A 20,155-nucleotide genomic window follows, 5' to 3' on the forward strand; every position below is an offset into this window, starting at 1 on the left:
AGACCGAGGACTTTACCTTGGGGCTCTGCAAAGGATTTTGGGTGTTCAGCCAAGAAGGGGAACTTTCAAAGCAGAGGTGGATTGTGCTTTGTCTTTGAAAATCTGCTCTTAGCACTGGGTGCCCAAGCTGACTCGCGACTCAGCTAGGCCCCTGGCCCTTGAGGTTTCCAAACCCCACTGCTAGAGGGTGCTGTGCTCTCCAGGTGCAGCTGTTATCCTTGGGTACAAGGGGAAGGATTTGGGGTCTAACCCAAGGTGTGTATCTTAGACTGCTCTATCCCTGCATGTGGACATTCTGACTCTGGTATGAGCAGTCCTGTTTATGTCTCTTGGGACGGGATTAAGGTAAACAGAAAATGCCAGTGTTATAAGGGAACAGGAGAGTTCCCTTGTGGATTACACTGTATGATAAAACTTTGCCACATAGCCAAGGCCCAGATGCCATTGCCTTCCGCATCCACCCCATGGCCTCAAGACCCTTCAGCCAGCTGCTCCTGGGCACCTGTGGCTGCTTGGACAATACAACGACCCCTCTGGTGTCTGAACTCCTGGGGCAGTGGATGGGGGAGGGCACCTTGGTGCCAGGCTCTGACAGTGCTAATACAGCCCCTTTCCCCCATGCTGCGCTAGCAGGCTGCAGAAGCACAAGACACAGTTTCTATTCGCTCTGACTTGAGTTCTCAAAAGCTCAGCCAGGTGCTATTCGGGCCCCCACTGAGGGACTCGGGCAGTGTATGGCATCTGCCCTGGTCCGAGCTGATCAGAAATGTCTCTGATGCACACAGGGAGCAGGGGAGGAGGGGGGGTTCAGGTTTGCACACTCACTTTTCAGAGTGGAGCTGCACACTACACTTGTAGTGGATGGTGAGCTCCTCGCGAGCTGTGCTCTGAACAGTGTCTAGTGGGCAGTGGCCACCTTTTTATTTGCAGTGCTGGCTACATACCCCCTGCCATAACCCCTGCTCCAGTCTGGGGTACGTACCTGTTCCAGAGCGGGGACTTGCTGGGAGCCGGGAAGCAGACGATAACGGACGTCCTTTCCCTATGCCAATTGGCCCAACTGCTTCCACATCATCATATATCTGCTCTTGGTGACTGGGGCAGCAGAAAGAATGGGATTAGGGAGCTGAGCTGTGGTGGGTGTGATTGCAGTGCAAGAGCCGAGTTTAACAGACTGTCACAAACATCAGCACTGCAAGAGGGTGGATGGCAAGGGGCAGGAGGCCAAAATGTCCCTGGGGCTGGCAGTGGGCTGCAGCAAGGACAGGACCATGCGACACTGTAAGGCACCACAAGGAGTGTGGTTTGGGGCTGCAGGCTGTGCCGTCATTTTGCAGAGTGCTGCGCCTCCCTTGTAGCAATGAACCACAACAGGGTGTGAGCTAGATGGTGATCGGTACCTGAGCTACAGAGGGAGACCAGCGCCAGAGGTTTCAAAATTATCTGATCCCCCAGTGACTAGGTCTCCCACATGAGACACCTCGGGCTGCTACTGCTTTCTGGACGCTCCCATTGATTTCATTTGGAGATCACGGTCCTCAGCATCACGGAAGAATCACACCCCGGAGGTCTGATTCTCCTCTGCCCTGCAGCTTGTGCCATTTAGTCTCGTGCACCGTGGGTACGAAACACCCCCATAGCAGAATGGCGGCACTGAGCTCTGGTCTGAATGACTGTCCAACAGGGAATCCAACCTGAGGTGTCTCATATGTGGCACCCAGAAACTGCAGCATCCAGAACCTCAGGGGCCACTTCTGAAAATGCTGGACTGTATCCGCAGCTCTGGCCTTCGGTCAGCAGCAGCCCATCCTGCAGCTGGGGGTGCAAAGCAAGAATAAGAAAGATTTACCATCTCAGTACTTCCGCCGCTGACCTCAGGACACGAGGAGATGAAGCAGCTTGAGGTGCAAGTCGGACTGGGGAAGACCCAGCAGAATTTGGCTTCAGGTGACCTATGGCAAAGGTTGTGGGGACGGGGAGGGGTAGAGGGGAAAGCCAGTTCACTGATGGCTTCAAGCCAGTTTCCTGGGTTTGTCAGGGCAATGCAAACCTCCACCCCCACCAAGAAACTCGTATTTAGATTCCAGATCTGCCCCCGACCATTCTATATGCAGGGTCGTCCTGCCTTCCCCACTGGAGAGGGCCATGAAAGCAGGGGAGGAAAAGAAGGGAGATGTGGTCTGTGCCCAAACCAGCCCGCTAGGCAAGGCACAGTCATGGACTCCTCCACAGTCTCCTGGCCAGGGCAGTTCTCTGGTCTCTTAATCATGCTGCCTCACCGTTCACCTTGCTGTTCAAAAAGTCTCCCATTAAAAGGCTGCTCCCACCCATCACTGCTCCCAGGAATTCTATTCAGCCAAGCCCGCCCCTGGGATGAACTACAGGGCCTTTCACTGGCTTGGAACAATACATACAAATCTCCTTAGCACAGTGAGGGGCTCCCAAGTAAAAAGCTACTCCCAGCCCACTCGTTCCATCTTGGGTTCAGTAGCCAACTAATTGCAACTGCAGCCACTGACCAATGACATGTCTCTATACAGCATCGTCAACCCCAAGCAATGAAAAACCATGACTCAGGCCCCCCAAAATCTCGAGATTGGCTTAAAAATCACAAGAGGATTTTTTAATCCTAATAAATCTGGGGTTCTTTTTGCTCTTTTAAGGCACTCGCTGGCCATGTTTTCAAGCTTTCCTCAAAAAACATTGGGGCTAGAAAGCTACTTTTCTTTTTAAATGCAAGCTGATTGCATGACCCATGAGCTGGGGCTTTACGAAGTGCACTAAATATCACCTCATTTGTGAGATAAAATTGTGACCATTTACAACACTGTGTGCCAGTCCTTCAAGGTGCAGTAACCACAAACACCCCCCCCATGCTTCACACTCCATCCATCACAAGCTTCCATCAGCCCTGGGAAGAGGGGAGGGAGAGGCCAGGCTTCAGGGCATGTGGGAACAGAGCAGAACTGACCCCTAATAGCCCCTCTCCATTGGCCCTGGGAGAAGGAGAGAAAAGGCAGCGAGAAAGCCCTTGTCTATGCTAGGAAGGGTTTGCTGGAATAGCTATGCCGGCAAGCCCGCCTAGTGGAGATGCAGCTGAGACTGGTAAAAGAGTGGGTTGCCACTTTTTGCAAAAACACTTTTATGCCACTCTAACTGCATAACAGTGTCTACATGAAGGCTTTTGCTGGCATAGAAATGTAGCAAAAAAATCACATACCTGGCATTGCTCTACCGGCAAAAGTGTCTCATGTAGACCTGGCCACAGTCAATGCAGAAAGGCGCTGGGGGAGTTCACTGGACGTACAGCTTGTACGGTGCATTGCAGTGAATGAGTCGGGTGCTGTGTCGTCTGTTGGTGTAATAACACTGCCTCTGCGGGCAGCAGGAGAAGCTCTCCCATGGACAGCACTGCCCACGCCGGCGTGTCTGTGGGTGTAACCTATGTCACTCGGGGGCGTGGTTTATTTACACCCCTGAGCCACATAAGTTATTCTGACGTAAGCTGTAGTGTAGACACTACCCTTAGACAGGGCTGTCTGGTGACTGCTAATGATGCAATTACCCCGCTGATAGCCTCTGAGGAAGGAAGGCCAAGCAGGCTGGCTGAGGCAGTCTGACTTGCTGGGGAGCTCACAGTGTAGGCAGGGAAGTGTGCAGCTTGGAACAACCCTGGTCAGGAGGGCAAGAGACTTGGTCTCCACCCAAGAGAGGTGATGGCTGAGGGGCTGGAGCCTAGAGTGGGTGCCCTGGCTGGACCCCGGAGCAGAACATACCGGGGGCAGTTGCCCAAACTAGGACATCATCACAATGGTTTCAGAGCTGGTCACACAGAAGTGTAGCTACCCCACACAACCCGAGTTCTCCCTATGGACCAAAGGAAAAGCGGTACTGGCCTAGAGGCAGGTCTAGTGGCCAGAGTGATCAATGGTGTCCAAGCAGCACAGTCCCTACTTTTTAAGGTCGGGGGTTCCTGCCCCTTGCACAGCTCCCAAGTGCTATTAAACCAGAACCCTGAAGACTGCATCACTGGCAGCGATTAAGTCTTACAGTTCTCAGAAGAAAGTGAAAGAGGCTTGCCTTCCCTGATGACCCCACTGCCAGCCCTCCACAGGCCATTCGTCACCGTACACCGGAATCCAAGATCGTATTGACTTGCATTGCAAAAATCCCAGAAAGTCTGCAGGAAGGCGCAGCCTCCCCCTGCCCCCGATGGGTGAAAGAGCCTACAACAGTGAGCGCCACAATGACAACGCACATCACACTCAGCCCATCTCATTCTAGAGGGGGTTTCTATTATAGCTTCATTCCAGCTCTCTCCCTTCCATTGTCCAGAAATGGATCCTCCCCAGGCCCGGCTCCCTAACACCCTTGGACTGCCCGCCTTCCTATATCCAGCGCTCCCCTGGACTGACTCCCTCCCCCCGCCAGACCCTGCACACACCTGGGTCCCCAGCTACCAGACTGGGCATTGAGTACCAGTGTCTGGCACCCCCTAGTGGCTGTCCAGGACAGTAGCACTGCTGTTTGAAATGCCTTTGCTGAAATGTGGGACGATTTGAGTGTTTTTAGACCCCCAAGTAAAGAACAAATCAGCTTCCAGCCCAAAGACAGCATTGTCCAGAAATGGATCCTCCCCAGGCCCGGCTCCCTAACACCCTTGGACTGCCCGCCTTCCTATATCCAGCAAATAGCATTGGTGGTTCAGTGGTAGAATTCTTGCCTGCCACATGGGAGACCCGGGTTCGATTCCTGGCCAATGCACAGTTGTGGCTTTTTGGGGGGGAGGGATAGCTCAGTGGTTTGAGCATTTGCCTGCTAAACACAGGGTTACGAGTTCAATCCTTGAGGGGGCCATTTAGGGATCTGGGGCAAAAATTGGGGATTGGTCCTGCTTTGAGCAGGGGGTTGGACTAGATGACCTCCTGAGGTCCCTTCCAACCTTGATATTCTATGATTCTATGAAGGCAGAGAGGGCTGGACTTGCTGTGAGGAAGCTTGAGTGTTCGGAAATAAATCCAGTTGCCTTAGAGGGCAAGCCAGGCATTTCTTCAGCCATAATGGGAAGCCTGTGAAGTTGCAAGTGAACTGGACAAGGGAGCTCCTTCGGTAAGGCTTGCTGTGAACAGCCTGCTCCCATATTTACCAGCTTCCCATGCTGCCTGGAGCGCAGCAGCAGGCTGTTACAGAGCCCCTGGCAGCGCAGGAGAAGCTCTTCCAGCCATCCAGGAACATACTGTATGAATGCACTTAACCCAACCGGCCAGGGACATTCCAAAGCCAGGAATCAGCTGGCAGGCATGTCTGGTCATTGCATGGTAAACTGATACAAGACGACATGGCACTGGACACAAGAGATGCAGATGCCAGGGCTCAGATGTGAGGAGAGGCCAAGCTAGATTCGCTACATTATAAATTTGTGCCTGAAAAATGAATTCAGCCCAACCCAGGCAAAACCAGTAATGTAGTGGGGGGACACCTGCACAGAAAAGACAAACAGCAGGAAAAGAGGACAATGCAGAAACTATTGTGCATTGAAATTACTGTGCATCATTATTGTGTGATAGTCAGTGGGTGAGGGCAGAGAGACATGTCCAGAGACAGAGATAAACCTTTTTACGAAAGCCTACTGACTGCACAGGTAGCAAAACAAGGTCCATTTGGATGAAGGCAAAAGAGGCCAGCACACCTGATGTATCCATAGTCTTTATTATAGGTGCAGATAGAACACCAGGAAAACCCTGACGTGTGCACCCTGGCAAACAGCCAGGTAAGGAAATTCTGTCTCAGAAAGGACTGTCATGTGACCTAATAACTGCACCAATTACTGACAAGAAGGAAACCCAGCTTTGCAACAGTGTGAAATCAAACTAAGGTTATGTGATTATTCTTATCACTGAGCTGTACATGTAAGAATTACACTTTGAAGTGGTAAAAGAGTTACAGAAACCATTTGTTTCGGCTGAAACCTGTAAGGAAAAGATTCTAATTATAGAGAATGAGGAACCTGTCTGCAAGACATCTCAGAGTGAAAATGCACCAGGGATGCAGGAGAAGAGCGTGGCTGACACAAGGATTATGGTATGGATTTAGGCTCCTGATTATGGTATGGATTTAGGCTCAGTGTTTAGGGGCACCCCTTAACACTCATAAGAACAGGGTTTGATTCCCTGCTTCCCCCACATAGGGTCTGTGTGACCTTACACAAGTCACTCACTCTCTCTTTGCTTGCCTTCCCCACCTGTACAAGGGCCATAACAGTACTGCACTACCCCAGGGGATGTAGCGAGGATAAGTATATGAATGACTGTGATGTGCTCAGATGTTACAGCAATGGAGGCCGGAAGTACCTGAGACCAGCAGAGTGCAGTTCAGAGGAGGGCCCCAAGTCAGGGGTGCCAGAATCGGGAGGTTGCAGGGCCATGCCTGTCCACTTTTTAACATGGGTGTAGCTGCCTTGGGCAGGCGCAGAGTGGCAGCAGGGGCTGCTGTGCTTCATGGTAGGAAAGCTGAGAAGCTGGGCGGCACACCTTTGGGAGTGGAGACACGGGTCGGGGTCTGCTCTCAGGCACCCCAGTGCCCAGCGCAGGTCGAGGGTTCAGGGCTCCGCACAGCAGCTCTGGTTCCCTGGGTGGCTCTTGCCATGGCCAGCCTCTGGCTTCCGGCCTGGCCAAGGGGCAGGGCCCTGGGGGAAGAGGGGGAGCAGGGGGCAAGGCCACAGCTCAGGCACCCGTGGTACCACCACTTCTACACAGGCTCCAGCGTCCCGGCCCCAAGTGTAAGACACGGAGCACGAACTGGCTAAAGGGCCCAACGTCCATCCTTCAGAGCAGTGCGAAGGAGAGCAAAGCCCCCAGCAAGCTTGTGGAATGAGGGGGTTGTGAAAAGAGCTAAGATCAGCAGGGCAGTGATCTTATGCAAGTTGCTTAGACCCTGAGGACCTCAGCAGAGCACTGTTCCCTGCCTACGTGGGGAGGAGTGTTGCCAGACTGAGCCAACACAAAAGTCTTTGCAGTCATTAATACCAAAGGTGGCTTCTGGCAATTCAGGCTGGACACAAAAAGCAGGAACATGACAACTGTCTGGGCCCCACTCGGATGCTCCTGCTGGCTCAGAGTACCCTTCCCAATTCTACCCGCTACACAAAAGTATCAGAGAGCATGCAGGGCTGTCTGGGGGGGGAGATTGTTCCTGGTGAGTTACTGCCAGCTACAGAGAAGTTCATTAGTTTCCTAAGCTCGGGTTACCATATTTGAACATTCAAAAAAGAGGACACTCCATGGGGCGGGGGAAGAGGGATTTGCTCGCACCCTCTCCTGCCCCTGCCCCAACTCCACCCTTTTCCTGCCCCCATTCCAACCACTTCCCCAAAGTCCCCGCCCCAACTCTGACCCCTCCCTGCCCCATTGGACCCCTTCCCCAAATCCCCGCCCTGGCCCCGCCTCCTCCCCTGAGCACACCGCATTCTCCCTTCTCCCCTCTCCCTCCCAGCCACACAAAACAGCTGTTCTGTGGCGCAAGCACTGGGAGCTAGGGGGAAAAAACGGGCACTCTCTTGAGTAATCAACATTCACTCTCTTTCTTGAATGATCAACTCTTCTTTGGGGAAAAATAATAATGGCAAAATCCCGGATGTTTTTAGATATTTAAAAATTCCTCCTGTATGGTGATTTAAGAACCAAAAAGCCAGACATGTCCGGGAAAATACCGGTGTATGGTAACCCTACCTAAGCCAACCAGTGTGTAAGCAGCTCTCTCCAGCTCACTTCCTAACTAGGCACCACTCTGGTCTTTCTTTTGCTACAGGCAAAAACAAGCACAGCATCTCAGTAGTTTCTGAGTCCTCATTAATTTCCTCCATCTTCTCATTTATTAATGGATCGACTTCCTCTCTAGTTCTTCCCCCATCCTGTTATGTTTATAAAACCTGCCTCTTCTTTCCCAGAACCGCATCTTTCCCTTCCACTCAAAGGAATTCCAGATCCTAATTCAGCAGCTTTTCCTTCCTGCACTAGTGACTCCCCATCCTGCAGGGCCGCTCTCCTCTAGCTGTCTGGGGGTTCGCATGTAACCAAAGTACTCTTGTACATACCATGCCTCATGCCTCTCCCTGGCTCTGGTGCAGGATAAGCATGTGTTCTGATAGCAGCAGCCTTCCAGAACCCCTCTAGATCCACCTCAGGAGGGCGCTGGGGTTTCATTGGCTTGACTCCCAGTGCTGTTGCATGTGGCAGTGGCTTTCTCTTAGGAACCTTAGGTTGCCATTTCTCTGGTATGCTTCTTGGAGAGTCCAGTAGGGATAGGACAGCTGTCCCTTTGGCAGGAACCAGGGGGGCACCAGCATTTACCCCTTGATTCCTAGCATGTTTGATCAGTGGCCAGGTCTGCTGAGTCCGGCTTCTCTCAGGAAGGTTTGAATTCCACCTTGTGCCCTTTTGTTCAGGGGGTGCCTCTCGTATTCCTGTTTGCAGAACGGCTGCGTGGAGGCTGGATTCCATAGCATTTCCATCCTTGGAGTTAGCCACCCATGCTGGGTCTTCACAAAGGGGCCCCAAGCCTGGAACGTCATCCTGACACAAAGGAGCATTTTTCAAACCCATCCTCCTGGTTTTGGGTAATTTAGTAGATTGGTCCCTCTCAGATCCAGGTTTAAGTGCGTGTGTCTCCTCCTTTGCAAGTGAGGCTGCAAGCTGACTCCCTGGCCTGTTGCTCATTTCAGAGAATTTTTGCCTGTTCCCTTGGAACTTGGCCCGTAGGTGCTTAACACGTTCTCCTTCCTAGGACAGAATAGACAACGTTCATTTCCACATGTGTCTGAGGATCATTAAGGACAGTTCTAGGCAATCACCCTGACAATGTCCATGGAGTAAAATTAATTGAAACCACAAACATTTCACATCCCACCTGGCAAACGATCATTCTTTGTATTATAGTAACAACTAGAGGTCCCATTACGTAAGGATCGGCACAAAACTGGAGAGAAAGAGCCTACAGTCCAAACAGCCAACGGGGCCCTGGCGCGGCTGCGGAGCCACGGAGCCTCGATGCTGATGGCAGTGGCTGAATAATCTCAGGGTTGAACCTCCTGCTTGTTCTGCGGATGGGGGCAAAGATAAGCACCCAGCCCCCAACAGAACAACCTGGAGAAGCTCCAGGGGTCACTCTCGGGGAGTTTTTCTCCTCTGTTCCTTCTCCCGCGGTGCCCTCCGAAGGGGTTCCAATGGGAGGGGCACTCTGACCCCGTGGGGTTACTTCACGCTGACACCAACAGAGCGAAGAGTAGAATTTAGTATCCAGACACTGCACAGGGTTTGGAAGGGAGCAAAGGGCCCAGTCCTGCTCCCAACCCCAATCGAAGTCAATGGCAAAATGAGGGGAGTCAGGAGACAGCCACATTCCCTCTCCATCCTGCTCCTGGTCCCTCTGGGACCATCTTGCTGCAAAGCGATTCCCAGGGAACCTGTCAGCCTGGCTGCCCTGTGAACCGAGAGCCCGCTGCTGCCTGGAGACGTTGGCTGCTGCGTGGCTGGGCCTCTCTGGACAGGTAATGCAGAGTTGCTGGTGTCGGCTGCACCCTATTACAAGTGCAATTTCCAGTGCAAAGTATTTGTGCCCTAAAACCCGCTTGCTCTTAGGTGCATCCCTTGGGTCACACAGCCCTTTGAAAAATTCCCTCCTGGGTGCAGCTGACTGGCCATGGCTCTAGCAGGCAGCTCACTTGTACCCCAGTTGCATTTTTCTTTGCAAAGCCTGGCAGGTGCAATAGCCTGACTCAAGGGTGTCAGCTTAGGCTGCCATTTGGGAACCATGGCCTCACTAGTGACCGCTGCAGCTGTAGGCAGAGGCAGTCCCAGTTGCATGCCTCTGCTCGTCACCTTGCCCTCGCTGTCACCGCCATCTGGGAGAGCGAGTCCTGTGTTTGTGTGGGAGGAGCTCCCCACGCTTTTCAGAGCAGTGCCTGGTGAGTTTCCTGTGCGGTTAGTATTGTGCTGAGCTCACACTGTGAAGTGAGGCAGGCGAGTAACTGCACCAGCGAGGGGCTGGCCTCTACAACAGCATTTCAGAGCTGCCCAAATGGCCTAGAAACCTCTGTGTTGGAAATCCCCGGGGAATGGCTGCCTTGATTGCTTTTGGGGTAGCACTGCCAAACTAGTGCATGCCAGAGAGCAGCAGGTGTAATGTAGTTGGAATTTTGTAAAGCTTGTATTGTAAATTTTGTATAGCATGGACCGCATCCCCACAAAGGGGTCATCCCGTGAGCCGCCCACCAGTCATTTCCCAGCCCGTGCAATACCTATTTTGTCCCTTTACAAAACAGCTAATCAGCACGTTTGGATTTGCTCTCCCAAAGCTCTTTGCTCTTCCCCCTGCTACTCCCAGACTTAAATTGTACTTTGTACTTGTACATGATTTAGTTTTACAGATGGGGGATTGGACACAAAGAAGATAAAGGCAAAATTTTAAAACTTGAGTGCTTAAATGTAGGCACCTAAATGAGTTGCCTGATCTCTAAAGCTGGGAGCACTCCCAGCTTTCTTTGGCATCAAGGGGAGCAGGCACGGAAGTAGCCACTATCCCCAGCAGTTGCAAGATGAGTATTGTTACGGGCCAGCAGTAGCACAGATGGAGACAGAACGTGGCATCTGTCCTCCAAGTCTTTACTTCCCCCACAGGCCAGGTGGCTTCTGAAGAAGCAACTGTATAAACCAGCTTTTTCAAGATTCACAAGTGCGAATATTTGACCCAGAATTGCTTTTTGAACCACGCCAATGTCCATTTTGCAGCCATTTCATGAATTCCAAAAAAAAAAAAAAAAGGATGGAAAAAAAGTCCAGTTATGAACTAAAGCTGCTGATACCCCCATATCCCGATCAAATTCCAACTCAGGTTGTTGTATTCTACCTCCCTAAATGCCTCTTTGGTGTCACTCGTGTACAGTAATCTTCTCTGCTTTCATAGATTTTAAAGCAAGAAGGGACCCAATCTTCTAGTCCAGTGGCTCTCAAACTTTTTTACTGGTGACCCCTTTCACCTAGCAAGCCTCTGAGTGCAACCCCCCCCCATAAATTAAAAACACTTTTTTATGTATTTAACACCATTATAAATGGTGGAGGCAAAGCAGGATTTGGGGTGGAGGTTGACAGCTCGCGACCCCCCATGTAATAACCTTGCGATTCCCTGAGGGGTCCCGACCCCCGGTTTGAGAACCCCTGTACTAGTCTGATGCCCTGCACAAGCCAGTTTTGCCCTGTGATTCCTGCATCGAGCCCAACAGCTTGTGATTGAACTAGAGTGTAGCTTTGAAAAAGACATCACATCTTGACCTAGTTTGTTTAGTGTCGCTGTGTGCCTCTATCCAGCTTCTGGGTTTGACCAGAAGGCGGCTGCATTTCAGTGCTGAGTGAAGTGATCCCCATCTGGTTTACATCTCACACTGCAAAGCAATCTGATATCCTCTGGTGGTTCTTTGTGCACCACATTGGACAAATGCAAAAGTCCTACTGTCCACGGGGATGTGTTGCACAATGATTTTTGCTGCTCCTCTGACCTGGAGCAAGGCTCACCCTGTGTTGCTCTTGCTGTGTCTGGCTGGCAATAAGACACTCCATCTTTCCTACTGCTATGGAGGAATGGCTGTGTCCTGTTCTCCTGCCCTTGTGTTCCTCAGAGACCAGGTGTGAACAACTCAGACACAGTAAATTACTCACCATTTTCTGTCACCACGCGCTTGCTTCTCTCCCTCTCTCCATGTAGATTCAAATGTCCTCACGCAGAATTGCCCGTGGGAGGTTGGGATCCAGCATTTGTATGTAGCCTGATCACCCTCTGCCTTCACTGCATCTTGAAACCAAAGGCTTTTGCCAGGTGCGTGACAAGCGACTGTCTAACTTCAGGAAGTAGTTGTGGTCTGTATGAAAAGCAGCGAGGGGCGGGGGAGCAGCTCTTTCTGACCTAGCTTCAGTCGGTGCCAGAGTGGTAGCACCGGGTCCTGCTGACACTGAGCTGGGCGTAGCTACACAGCCTTGGTTCTTTGGAGTAGAGTTGGACAATTGTTTTCTGGCAAATAGAAATTTCACTCCAAAAAATGCATCTTTCAGGGTCCAAAATTATTGGCAAATTTGGGTCAACTTTGGCAAATAGTTCATCTGAAAAAAAACCCCCAAACCAAAATTGCAAATGTCAGGATGCTTTGTGTTGACATTTTCAAAACAAACCACTTTGAAACTTTTGTAGAAAATGTTGGCATTTCATTTCAAGACAACATTCACAGTGTTTCCTTTGACCTGAATTATTTCATTTTGTCAAGAAAAAATTTAAAAATTCCGTTTTGTTTTGTGACTAACCAAATTTTTTCTCGATTTTTCAGTTCAGCCATCAAACCAAACCCTCAGTTCTTCCCTTAGCTCTCCTTTGGATGTAAGAACTTTATATTGATTTGAAGTTGAAGTATGTGTTATCAGTTGTTGGCTGCGTGTGTTCTCTCCATGTGCTGCACCAGCTCTGCGCAGACAGCCCGTACAGCTGATCTTGATTGAACTGCCCAAGAAGGCCACAGACTTGGTTTAGTAGCGAAGGTGCTCAGCCAGGTTTATTGCTGAGAAAGCACAGTACTAGTACCTGGCAGACTCTATGGGGCCACTAATACGTGTATGCCCGTGACAATGGACTCCGCTCAGTGAGCGACAGGATCTTCTGCTCCCCACTAGGCCAGACAAAGCCACCCCCTCTGTGGCCCCTTTTTATGCTGATACAACCAAGTTACATATTGCCCCTCTGATGTGGTTAGTTCCCACCCTTTACCTTGTGCATGTTGGCTCGATCAAAACATCTCCAGCCATCACCCTGTCATCCTACTATCTCTTTAGGAGGGGTCAGTGTGTCCTGTATTATCTTTGGGGAGTGTGTTTATACCATAACCTTGTATCAGGGTGTCCTGGTACCACCCTTCTGGAATGTGTTTATGTGAATATCTAGTGTGGTTTTGGAACGAAGCCATGTTGTTGCCAAGTTCCTGTGCCGGACAGTGCACCTGTAAACAGGCATCTGTTTTATAACAGGGCCTGACTCTTGCTAACTTTGCTTTATATCAGCAGGGCCTGACTTTAGTTCAGGCCTTAGGCGTCACTTCAGGCCCCTTATACCATGCCTCATGTCTCAGGTTCTCTCTTTATACTACAGGGAGATGGTTACACTCCTGTGGGTGACTATCTGGACAAGTTTTGTTAGTGAGTCATATAGTATTACAATGGCCAAACTGAATGCACTGCTCCTGCTCCTCAGAGCATCATGAGATTTGCAGAGAGCACAAGGCATTCGCGATCAGCAACTGTGTTGCCAGGGCAGGGAGTTGTTCCTGAGGGGATGGTAACACAGCATTTTCCAAAGGAGGCCAGTATCAATGCCCCTGTTTTACAGATAGAGAAACATTAAGTGACTTTGCAGTGTCACAACCAGGGAAAGAACTCAGGTATCTGGAGTCCCAGCCTAGCACACGCACTGCTGGACCATGCTGCCTCCCCTAATGCTGTCATGTAATGATAATGTGAGCTCACAGTCATCTATTGTTATCGCGCTGCCTTAGGGTCCTCCGTTATCCTTTCCCCCATTTTAGAGCAGTTGCCGAAAGTCACTGTTGGTAGAGCTGGAAGGTCTTAAATATGGCAGACTCCAGTCTCCTCCGCATAGCTACACTGCCTTTTGAAATGAATGTGCTAGGCCTTGTTTTCATTCTCTGTTCTAAACACCAGACCTCATTCTCCTCCCATAGCCAGGAGCAGAACCCAGGAATCCTGATTCCAACCCCTTTTTACTGCTGTTGAGCAAATAATCGCTTAGCTCACGAGCAAAGTGTATGCCAGCTCGAAGGGTACCTGTCTGCGATGTAAATCTGAGGGCCTCTATTTAAACCCTGCTGCTGATCCATGAGGGGACAGTATGGTTCCACATCAGGACTTTTTTTTGGCAATTCTGTTAAAGCAGATTTTGCTTAAAAGCGGATTTGCAGATTTGCATCTTCTAAAACCTACCCAAAAAGTCAGATCGTTCTGTGAACAGGTAGGGCAAGTACCTGACAGCTTGGAGCAGAATCAAGGACTCGCCCAGAGCAAAATAACTCTTCCCACAGGCCACCTTGTGTGCACAGTAGAGCAACCCGGCATACTCACTTCTCTGAAGCACCGAGACACACTGCAGATAGCAAATAGCTACCTATGAATAACGTCAGTGCAATGACCAAGGAAAAGGCCTATAGGAAGGAAAGGGATGATCTTGTTTGTGATCAAGGAAGTAGCTTCATACACCTGCTCCCCTTGAGATCTGGGCTCTGTCCCTGGCTTACCAGAGACTTCCTATGGGATATTGGTTGAAACAGTTAAAACAGATCAGCTGCAACTGTCACCTGCTTCTGATCTTAATCTCACTGAGCCTCAGTTCTCTGTGCAAAATGGGGGATAACAGTACTGCCCTGCCTCTGTGGGGTCGGACACATTAACTGACATTTGGGAAACAAATAATACGTGCTGTGTGAGTGACCTAGCACTGGACTGGGGGTTCTAGCAACAGTGAGAGGTTGGAATGTGCCAAAAGTGGGGGATGGGAAGGCTTATGGAGAGTTGTGGAGCAGGGCAGTTGCCAGCTGGCTGGTGGCTATACCACCTTGCTGGTTAAAAGATTTAAAGTGCCCGCTTTTTTTTCACTTGAGCACATTTAAGCTCTCGACAGTGTACAGGCCTGTAGTCTGGATGGCGGTGCCATGTTAGGATAAGCTAAGAAAAATGATAAAACAACAGCAAAATACACCAATTGTGTGTAAAAAGAAAAGGAGTACTCGTGGCACCTTAGAGACTAACCAATTTATTTGAGCATAAGCTTTTGTGAGCTACAGCTCACTTCATCGGATGCATTCAGTGGAAAATAAAGTGAGGCCCTTCCCCAAATACTGGAAATACTTTCCTTCCCCCGCCCTCCAAGGGGCTTTACTATGAAATATTGCTGGTTTTCATATGCTTATTCCTGTTCCCTGAGGTTTATATTTTAATGAATTACTGGAAAGAAAGGATCTGAGAAGTTGCAATTGGAAAATCGCTGTAACTAGGGCCCAAGGTAATTCTGGCATCTGTAGTCCAGTCCGGAGATGAAAACTCTGAGGAGACGGGCAGATTTTTAAAGCGCCATGTGGGATGCCTAGCTGCTTTTGAAAACCCCATTGAGCACCAATCTGCATCTTTAGCTCCCTAAATATCTGACCCATGGTGCTCAACAGCATTAAGATCACAATTTAACAAAGCACTGAACATGTGCTTTAAGTATTGCCTCAGCTCCAGAAAACATCTCAAATGGCCTTTCTCCACCAAGATAGAGCCCTGGGCACTAGTTTATTATTGCACAATGCCAAGCATTGGAAACACCCCAAGGAGCAGCACAAGAACAACAAGAGACCCACAGAAAACAAAGTTACCCTAAAATGAAGAACTGTTATACCCTCCTCTTGTAGCCCTGACCATTAGGAACCTGAATGCATCCGATGAAGTGAGCTCTAGTCCACAAAAGCTTATGCTCAAATATGTAACCCTTCTGCCCGTCAGAGTTGGCAGCAACAAAGGCCGGGTTCAATATCTAGGGGTTCCATTCCAATAACACAATACAAACCGGCTTGAGCCCCCACCCAGTGACCTGGGACAAATATATACCACCCCCGCTGGGCGCCTCCAAGGGGCAATACTTCCCCTCTCGCAAGCAGAGTCTGAGTGTAGCAAAAGCCTTTTAATAACAGAGAGAAACAGTGTGGCATTATGTTGGGGAAACACCACCAACAGGATTCATAACACAACCCATGAGCAAAAAACGCACCTCAAGCAAACTGGGGCGTGTCCTTTCCCTTTGGTTCTTGAGTCCAGCAACCCCAAATCACCTAAAGTGCCAAAAGTCCAGTGGCCCAAAAGTCTCTGTCCCTGGTCAGGGCAGCCCCAGAGTTCGAAAGTTTATCTGCAGAGCTTCACCTCCCAACTGGGGGGCAGGGGGAGAGAGAGAGAGGTAAGGGGCACCTTACATGATCTGAAACTGACCGCCCCACAGCTCCATAGGCCTTCGCTCCGCTCCGCCCCGCCAGCTGCCCCACGAACTGCTTCGCTCCGCTCGGCTCTGCTCCCCACAAGCAGCTCCCGCCGTCCCACGAACTGCTCCGCTCCGCATCCCACCAGCAGCTCCCACTGTCCTACAAACTGCTCCCCCAGCCTGTCCACAAGGCACTCCAGCACTCCTTGCAAACTCCTCCACCATATCTCTTCAGGCTCCCCCGCCTACTTAACACAACGCTCAGGGATTTCAGCTCTTAGGTGAATTCAGCTTGTAGTAGGGGAGCCCCAGTGCTGGTGCACCGTCAGCCCAAAGTGAATTCAGCTCAGCAGCCTGTAACTAGACTCCCAATGGAATCAAAATTAGCTCTGATATTCCACAGTGGAGAGAGGAGGAAGTGCAATTAGCATGTAAGGCCCTCACCAGGGGGAGGCCATACCACCAAGCATTAATACCTATCCCCAGCCTCTCTCCATTCACTGGGTTTTGGAACCCATGATCCTTGCCTAGCGAGTGCTGCTTAGTTGGTGGTGAGTCCCTCCATCATAACAAAAGGCCCAGTACAGTTCCAAGCACAGTTCCCATAGTCAGGGTAATAACAATTTATTCTTCCTGACCCAATAACAGAGACACTGGGGATCCCACAACAGCCAAAGTGACCATTTGGGCAGCTATGGGCTCATTCTAGGCGGGGTGGGTGTGCCTATGCAAATGAGATCAGCCCCTGAAGTTCTTTTCCACAACTTGCCACACCTCACCACCAGATGTCAGGGTGGAGCTCATCCTGACTCTGCTTACAAATACATTGGTTAGTCTCTAAGGTGCCACAAGTCCTCCTTTTCTTTTTGCGAATACAGACTAACACGGCTGCGACTCTGAAACCTGTGTGTAAACTGGCTCTCTAAACATGTTAGTAATAATTCGCTATGGTCAGCACTAAGACCATTCTTCTTGTTGCGGGGTGGCCAGTGGCCAGTTTTGCTGTCTCAGAGGCGGCAGCTGTACACGGGGTCCAAGAGGGCAGGGAACGAATGGGCTTCCGAAGCAGGAGGCAAGCCCTGGTCTGCCATCTGAGCTCTATGCAGAGAACACCCCATGAACTTTAGGAAGAGGATGGCCTTGGGGTTAAGGGTATGTCTACACTTTGGAGCAAGCAGACACAAGCCTCCCCATCTGGGTCAACAGACAGGTTTGTGGGGCTCACACTAGCATTCTAGAAATAGCTGAAGTTGCACCTCAGGCTGGAGCTCGGGCTCTGAAACCCACCCCAGCCCCTAAGTGTCAGAGCAGCTGTTTTTAGAGTGTCAACAGCACTAGCCCTGCTAGCTCGAGTTTGTCAAACCCCGGCTAGTAGGCTCACTCCCACTCACTCCAAACTGCTGTGTAGACAGACCCAGAGACTTTAGGACTCGGGAGCTCAGGGTGCAACTCCCTGCTCTACCACAGATTTCCTATATGAGCTTGGCCAAGTCACTTAATCCATCTGTGCTTCAGTTTCCCCATCTGTAAAATGCAGAAAATACTACCCTACCTAGCCCAGCATCCTTTGATCCCTATTCCCTTTAGGGACCCTTGAGGAGGGGTGGGGCTAACTCAGGAAGAAGAGGGGTTTAAAAAGTCAGCTCCTAAGTGACCAGTGGAGCAGCAAATGGGAATTTTGCAAGGGAATTTTGAGGGTGCATGAGAGCCAGACACACCTAACAAACATATGCTAAACTTAGCCCAATATCCCCCTTAAAAACAAAGAACAAAGAAACGAACAAAAACCCTGCACGAGTCAAAATAATATAAGCAGATGGCCAGCAACAGGGTGGGGGATATGCACTGAATGCAGCATATTCAAGCACCTGCCTTGTGGGCAGGTGGTCTATGTGTGCATTTGGTGCACGCAGCTCCTGGCCCTCAGAGGCTGAATATGGGCTGAACCAGAGGAGCTCAGGGAGACAGACCAGACTTTCCAGGACACAGCAGAGCGGGCCCAGTCCCAGTCTGGCAGCCTCTGTGCTGTTGGGGAGGATGAAAGCCTCAGGGAAGGAGAACATCAAGCTGGAACAGCGGGAACTGATCTCACGGTTGGGACCCTTCTTCCTAATGTTGTCATGGTATCCTTGCTCACTGAGGACACCCCTCTGGGGGAGGGGATCCTGTTGTTAGGAAAAAGAACAGGAGGAGTTGTGGCACCTTAGAGACTAACAAATTTATCTAAGCATCAGCTTTCGTGAGCTACAGCTCACTTCATCGGATGCATTCAGTGGAAAATACAGTGGGGAGATTTTATATACACAGAGAACATGAAATAATGGGTGTTTCCATACAGACTGTAACAAGAGTGATCAGGAAAGGTGAGCTATTACCAGCAGGAGAGTGGTGGGGGGAACCTTTTGTGGTGATAATCAAGGTGGGCCATTTCCAGCACTTTACAAGAACAGTAGGAGGGGAAATAAACAAGGGGAAATAGGTTTCAGAGTAGCAGCCGTGTTAGTCTGTATTCGCAAAAAGAAAAGCAGTACTTGTGGCACCTTAGAGACTAACCAATTTATTTGAGCATAAGCTTTCGTGAGCTACAGCTCACTTCATCGGATGCTTATGCTCAAATAAATTGGTTAGTCTCTAAGGTGCCACAAGTACTCCTTTTCAAGGGGAAATAGCTTTACTTTGTGTAATGACCCATCCACTCCCAGTCTTTATTCAAGCCTAAGTTAATTGTATCCAGTTTGCAAATTAATTCCAATTCAGCAGTCTCTCCTTGGAATCTGTTTTTGAAGTTTTTTGTTGAAGAATTGCCACTTTTAGGTCTGTAATCGAGTGACCAGAGATTGAAGTGTTCTCTGACTGGTTTATGAATGTTATAATTCTTGACATCTGATTCGTGTCCATTTACTCTTTTACATAGAGACTGTCCAGTTTGACCAATGTACATGGCAGAGGGGCATTGCTGGCACATGATGGCATATATCACATTGGTGGATGCACAGGTAAACAAGCCTCTGATAGTGTGGCTGATGTGATTAGGCCCTGTGATGGTGTCCCCTGAATAGATATGTGGACACAGTTGGCAACGGGCTTTGTTGCAAGGATAGGAAGAAACAGGAGACAGTAATGCAGGATTCACTTATTAGAACTTGAAGTCTAGAGAGTTGGGTTGTGATGACCGGGAGGGACTCCAGCCATGGGGGAGAAGGGGGGTCTCGAGGCTTCAGCCATGGAGGGGTTCTCGGGGCTCCAGCTGCAGAGGAGGGTCTCAGGGCTGTGCTCCAGCCGCAGAGCAGGGAGAGGGTCTTGGAGCTTGGGCTATGGGGGTGTGGGGGTCTTGGGGCTCTGGCTGCAGGAGGCAGGGCAGGGAGTCTCAGGGCTCCAGCTGTGGGGGAGGAGCAGGGGGTCTTGGGGCTCCAGCCCTGGAGATGGGCTCAGGCTTCGGGGGGCCAGAGGGCTCTGGCAACAGAGGGAGGTCAGGGGGGTTCAGGGCTCTGGCTGCGGGGGGGCAGGGAGGAGGTCTCGGGGCTTGGGCTGTGGCAGGGCAGTCTTCGGCCACAGAGGGAGGGGGTCTCGGGGTCTGACCACAGAGGGGAGTCTCGGGCCGAGGAGGGGGTCTCAGGGAGAGGGATGTGGGGCAGGCAGGGGTATCGGGGCTCCGGCTGCAGGGGAGGGGGGCGCAAGGGGTGGAGCCAGAGGCTAGCCTCCCTGAAGTGGGGCTCCATCCGCTACCCATGAGGAAAGGGCTAAATAAGAAAACAAAAAAAATCATAATGCTACTGCATAAATCCACGGTATGCCCACACTTCGAACACTGTGGGCAGTTCTGGTCGCCCCATCTAAAAAATAATTAGAATTAACAAATGTAAAGAGAAGGGCAACAAAAAGGATTGGATAGCTGGAACAGCTTCCCTATGACAACTGGGATTCTTCATCTTAGAAACAGACGACCTGGGGGCACTATGAAAGGGGTCTATGAAATCATGACTGGGGTGGAGGAAGTGACTAGAGAAGTGTTATTTACTCCTTCTCATAACACAAGAACTAGGGGTCACCCAATGACATGAATCGGCAGCAGGTTTAAAGCAAACCTCAGGAAGTGCTTCAC

At 50.5% G+C, this 20,155-nt stretch overlaps 1 protein-coding gene and 1 non-coding gene across 2 annotated transcripts in view; one reads left to right on the forward strand and one right to left on the reverse strand.

Annotated features, from left to right (window-relative positions):
* Positions 1-12,810, reverse strand: part of PRAM1 (PML-RARA regulated adaptor molecule 1) — a 29,812-nt gene extending 17,002 nt beyond the window's left edge. The window contains exons 1-4 of the mRNA XM_073324667.1: positions 12,795-12,810; positions 11,709-11,765; positions 1,850-1,952; positions 983-1,095 (exon numbers count right to left, since the gene is read on the reverse strand). Coding sequence (XP_073180768.1) covers positions 983-1,095; positions 1,850-1,952; positions 11,709-11,765; positions 12,795-12,810 — 289 coding nt within the window. The remainder of the gene's footprint in view (positions 1-982; positions 1,096-1,849; positions 1,953-11,708; positions 11,766-12,794) is intronic.
* TRNAG-GCC (transfer RNA glycine (anticodon GCC)) lies at positions 4,694-4,764 on the forward strand. Its single transcript has one exon. It is a non-coding gene; the product is annotated as a tRNA-Gly (tRNA).
* Positions 12,811-20,155: the final 7,345 nt, after the last annotated feature.

This window comes from Lepidochelys kempii, chromosome 25, assembly GCF_965140265.1.
Source record: "Lepidochelys kempii isolate rLepKem1 chromosome 25, rLepKem1.hap2, whole genome shotgun sequence".
NCBI classification, from domain to species: Eukaryota; Metazoa; Chordata; order Testudines; family Cheloniidae; genus Lepidochelys; species Lepidochelys kempii.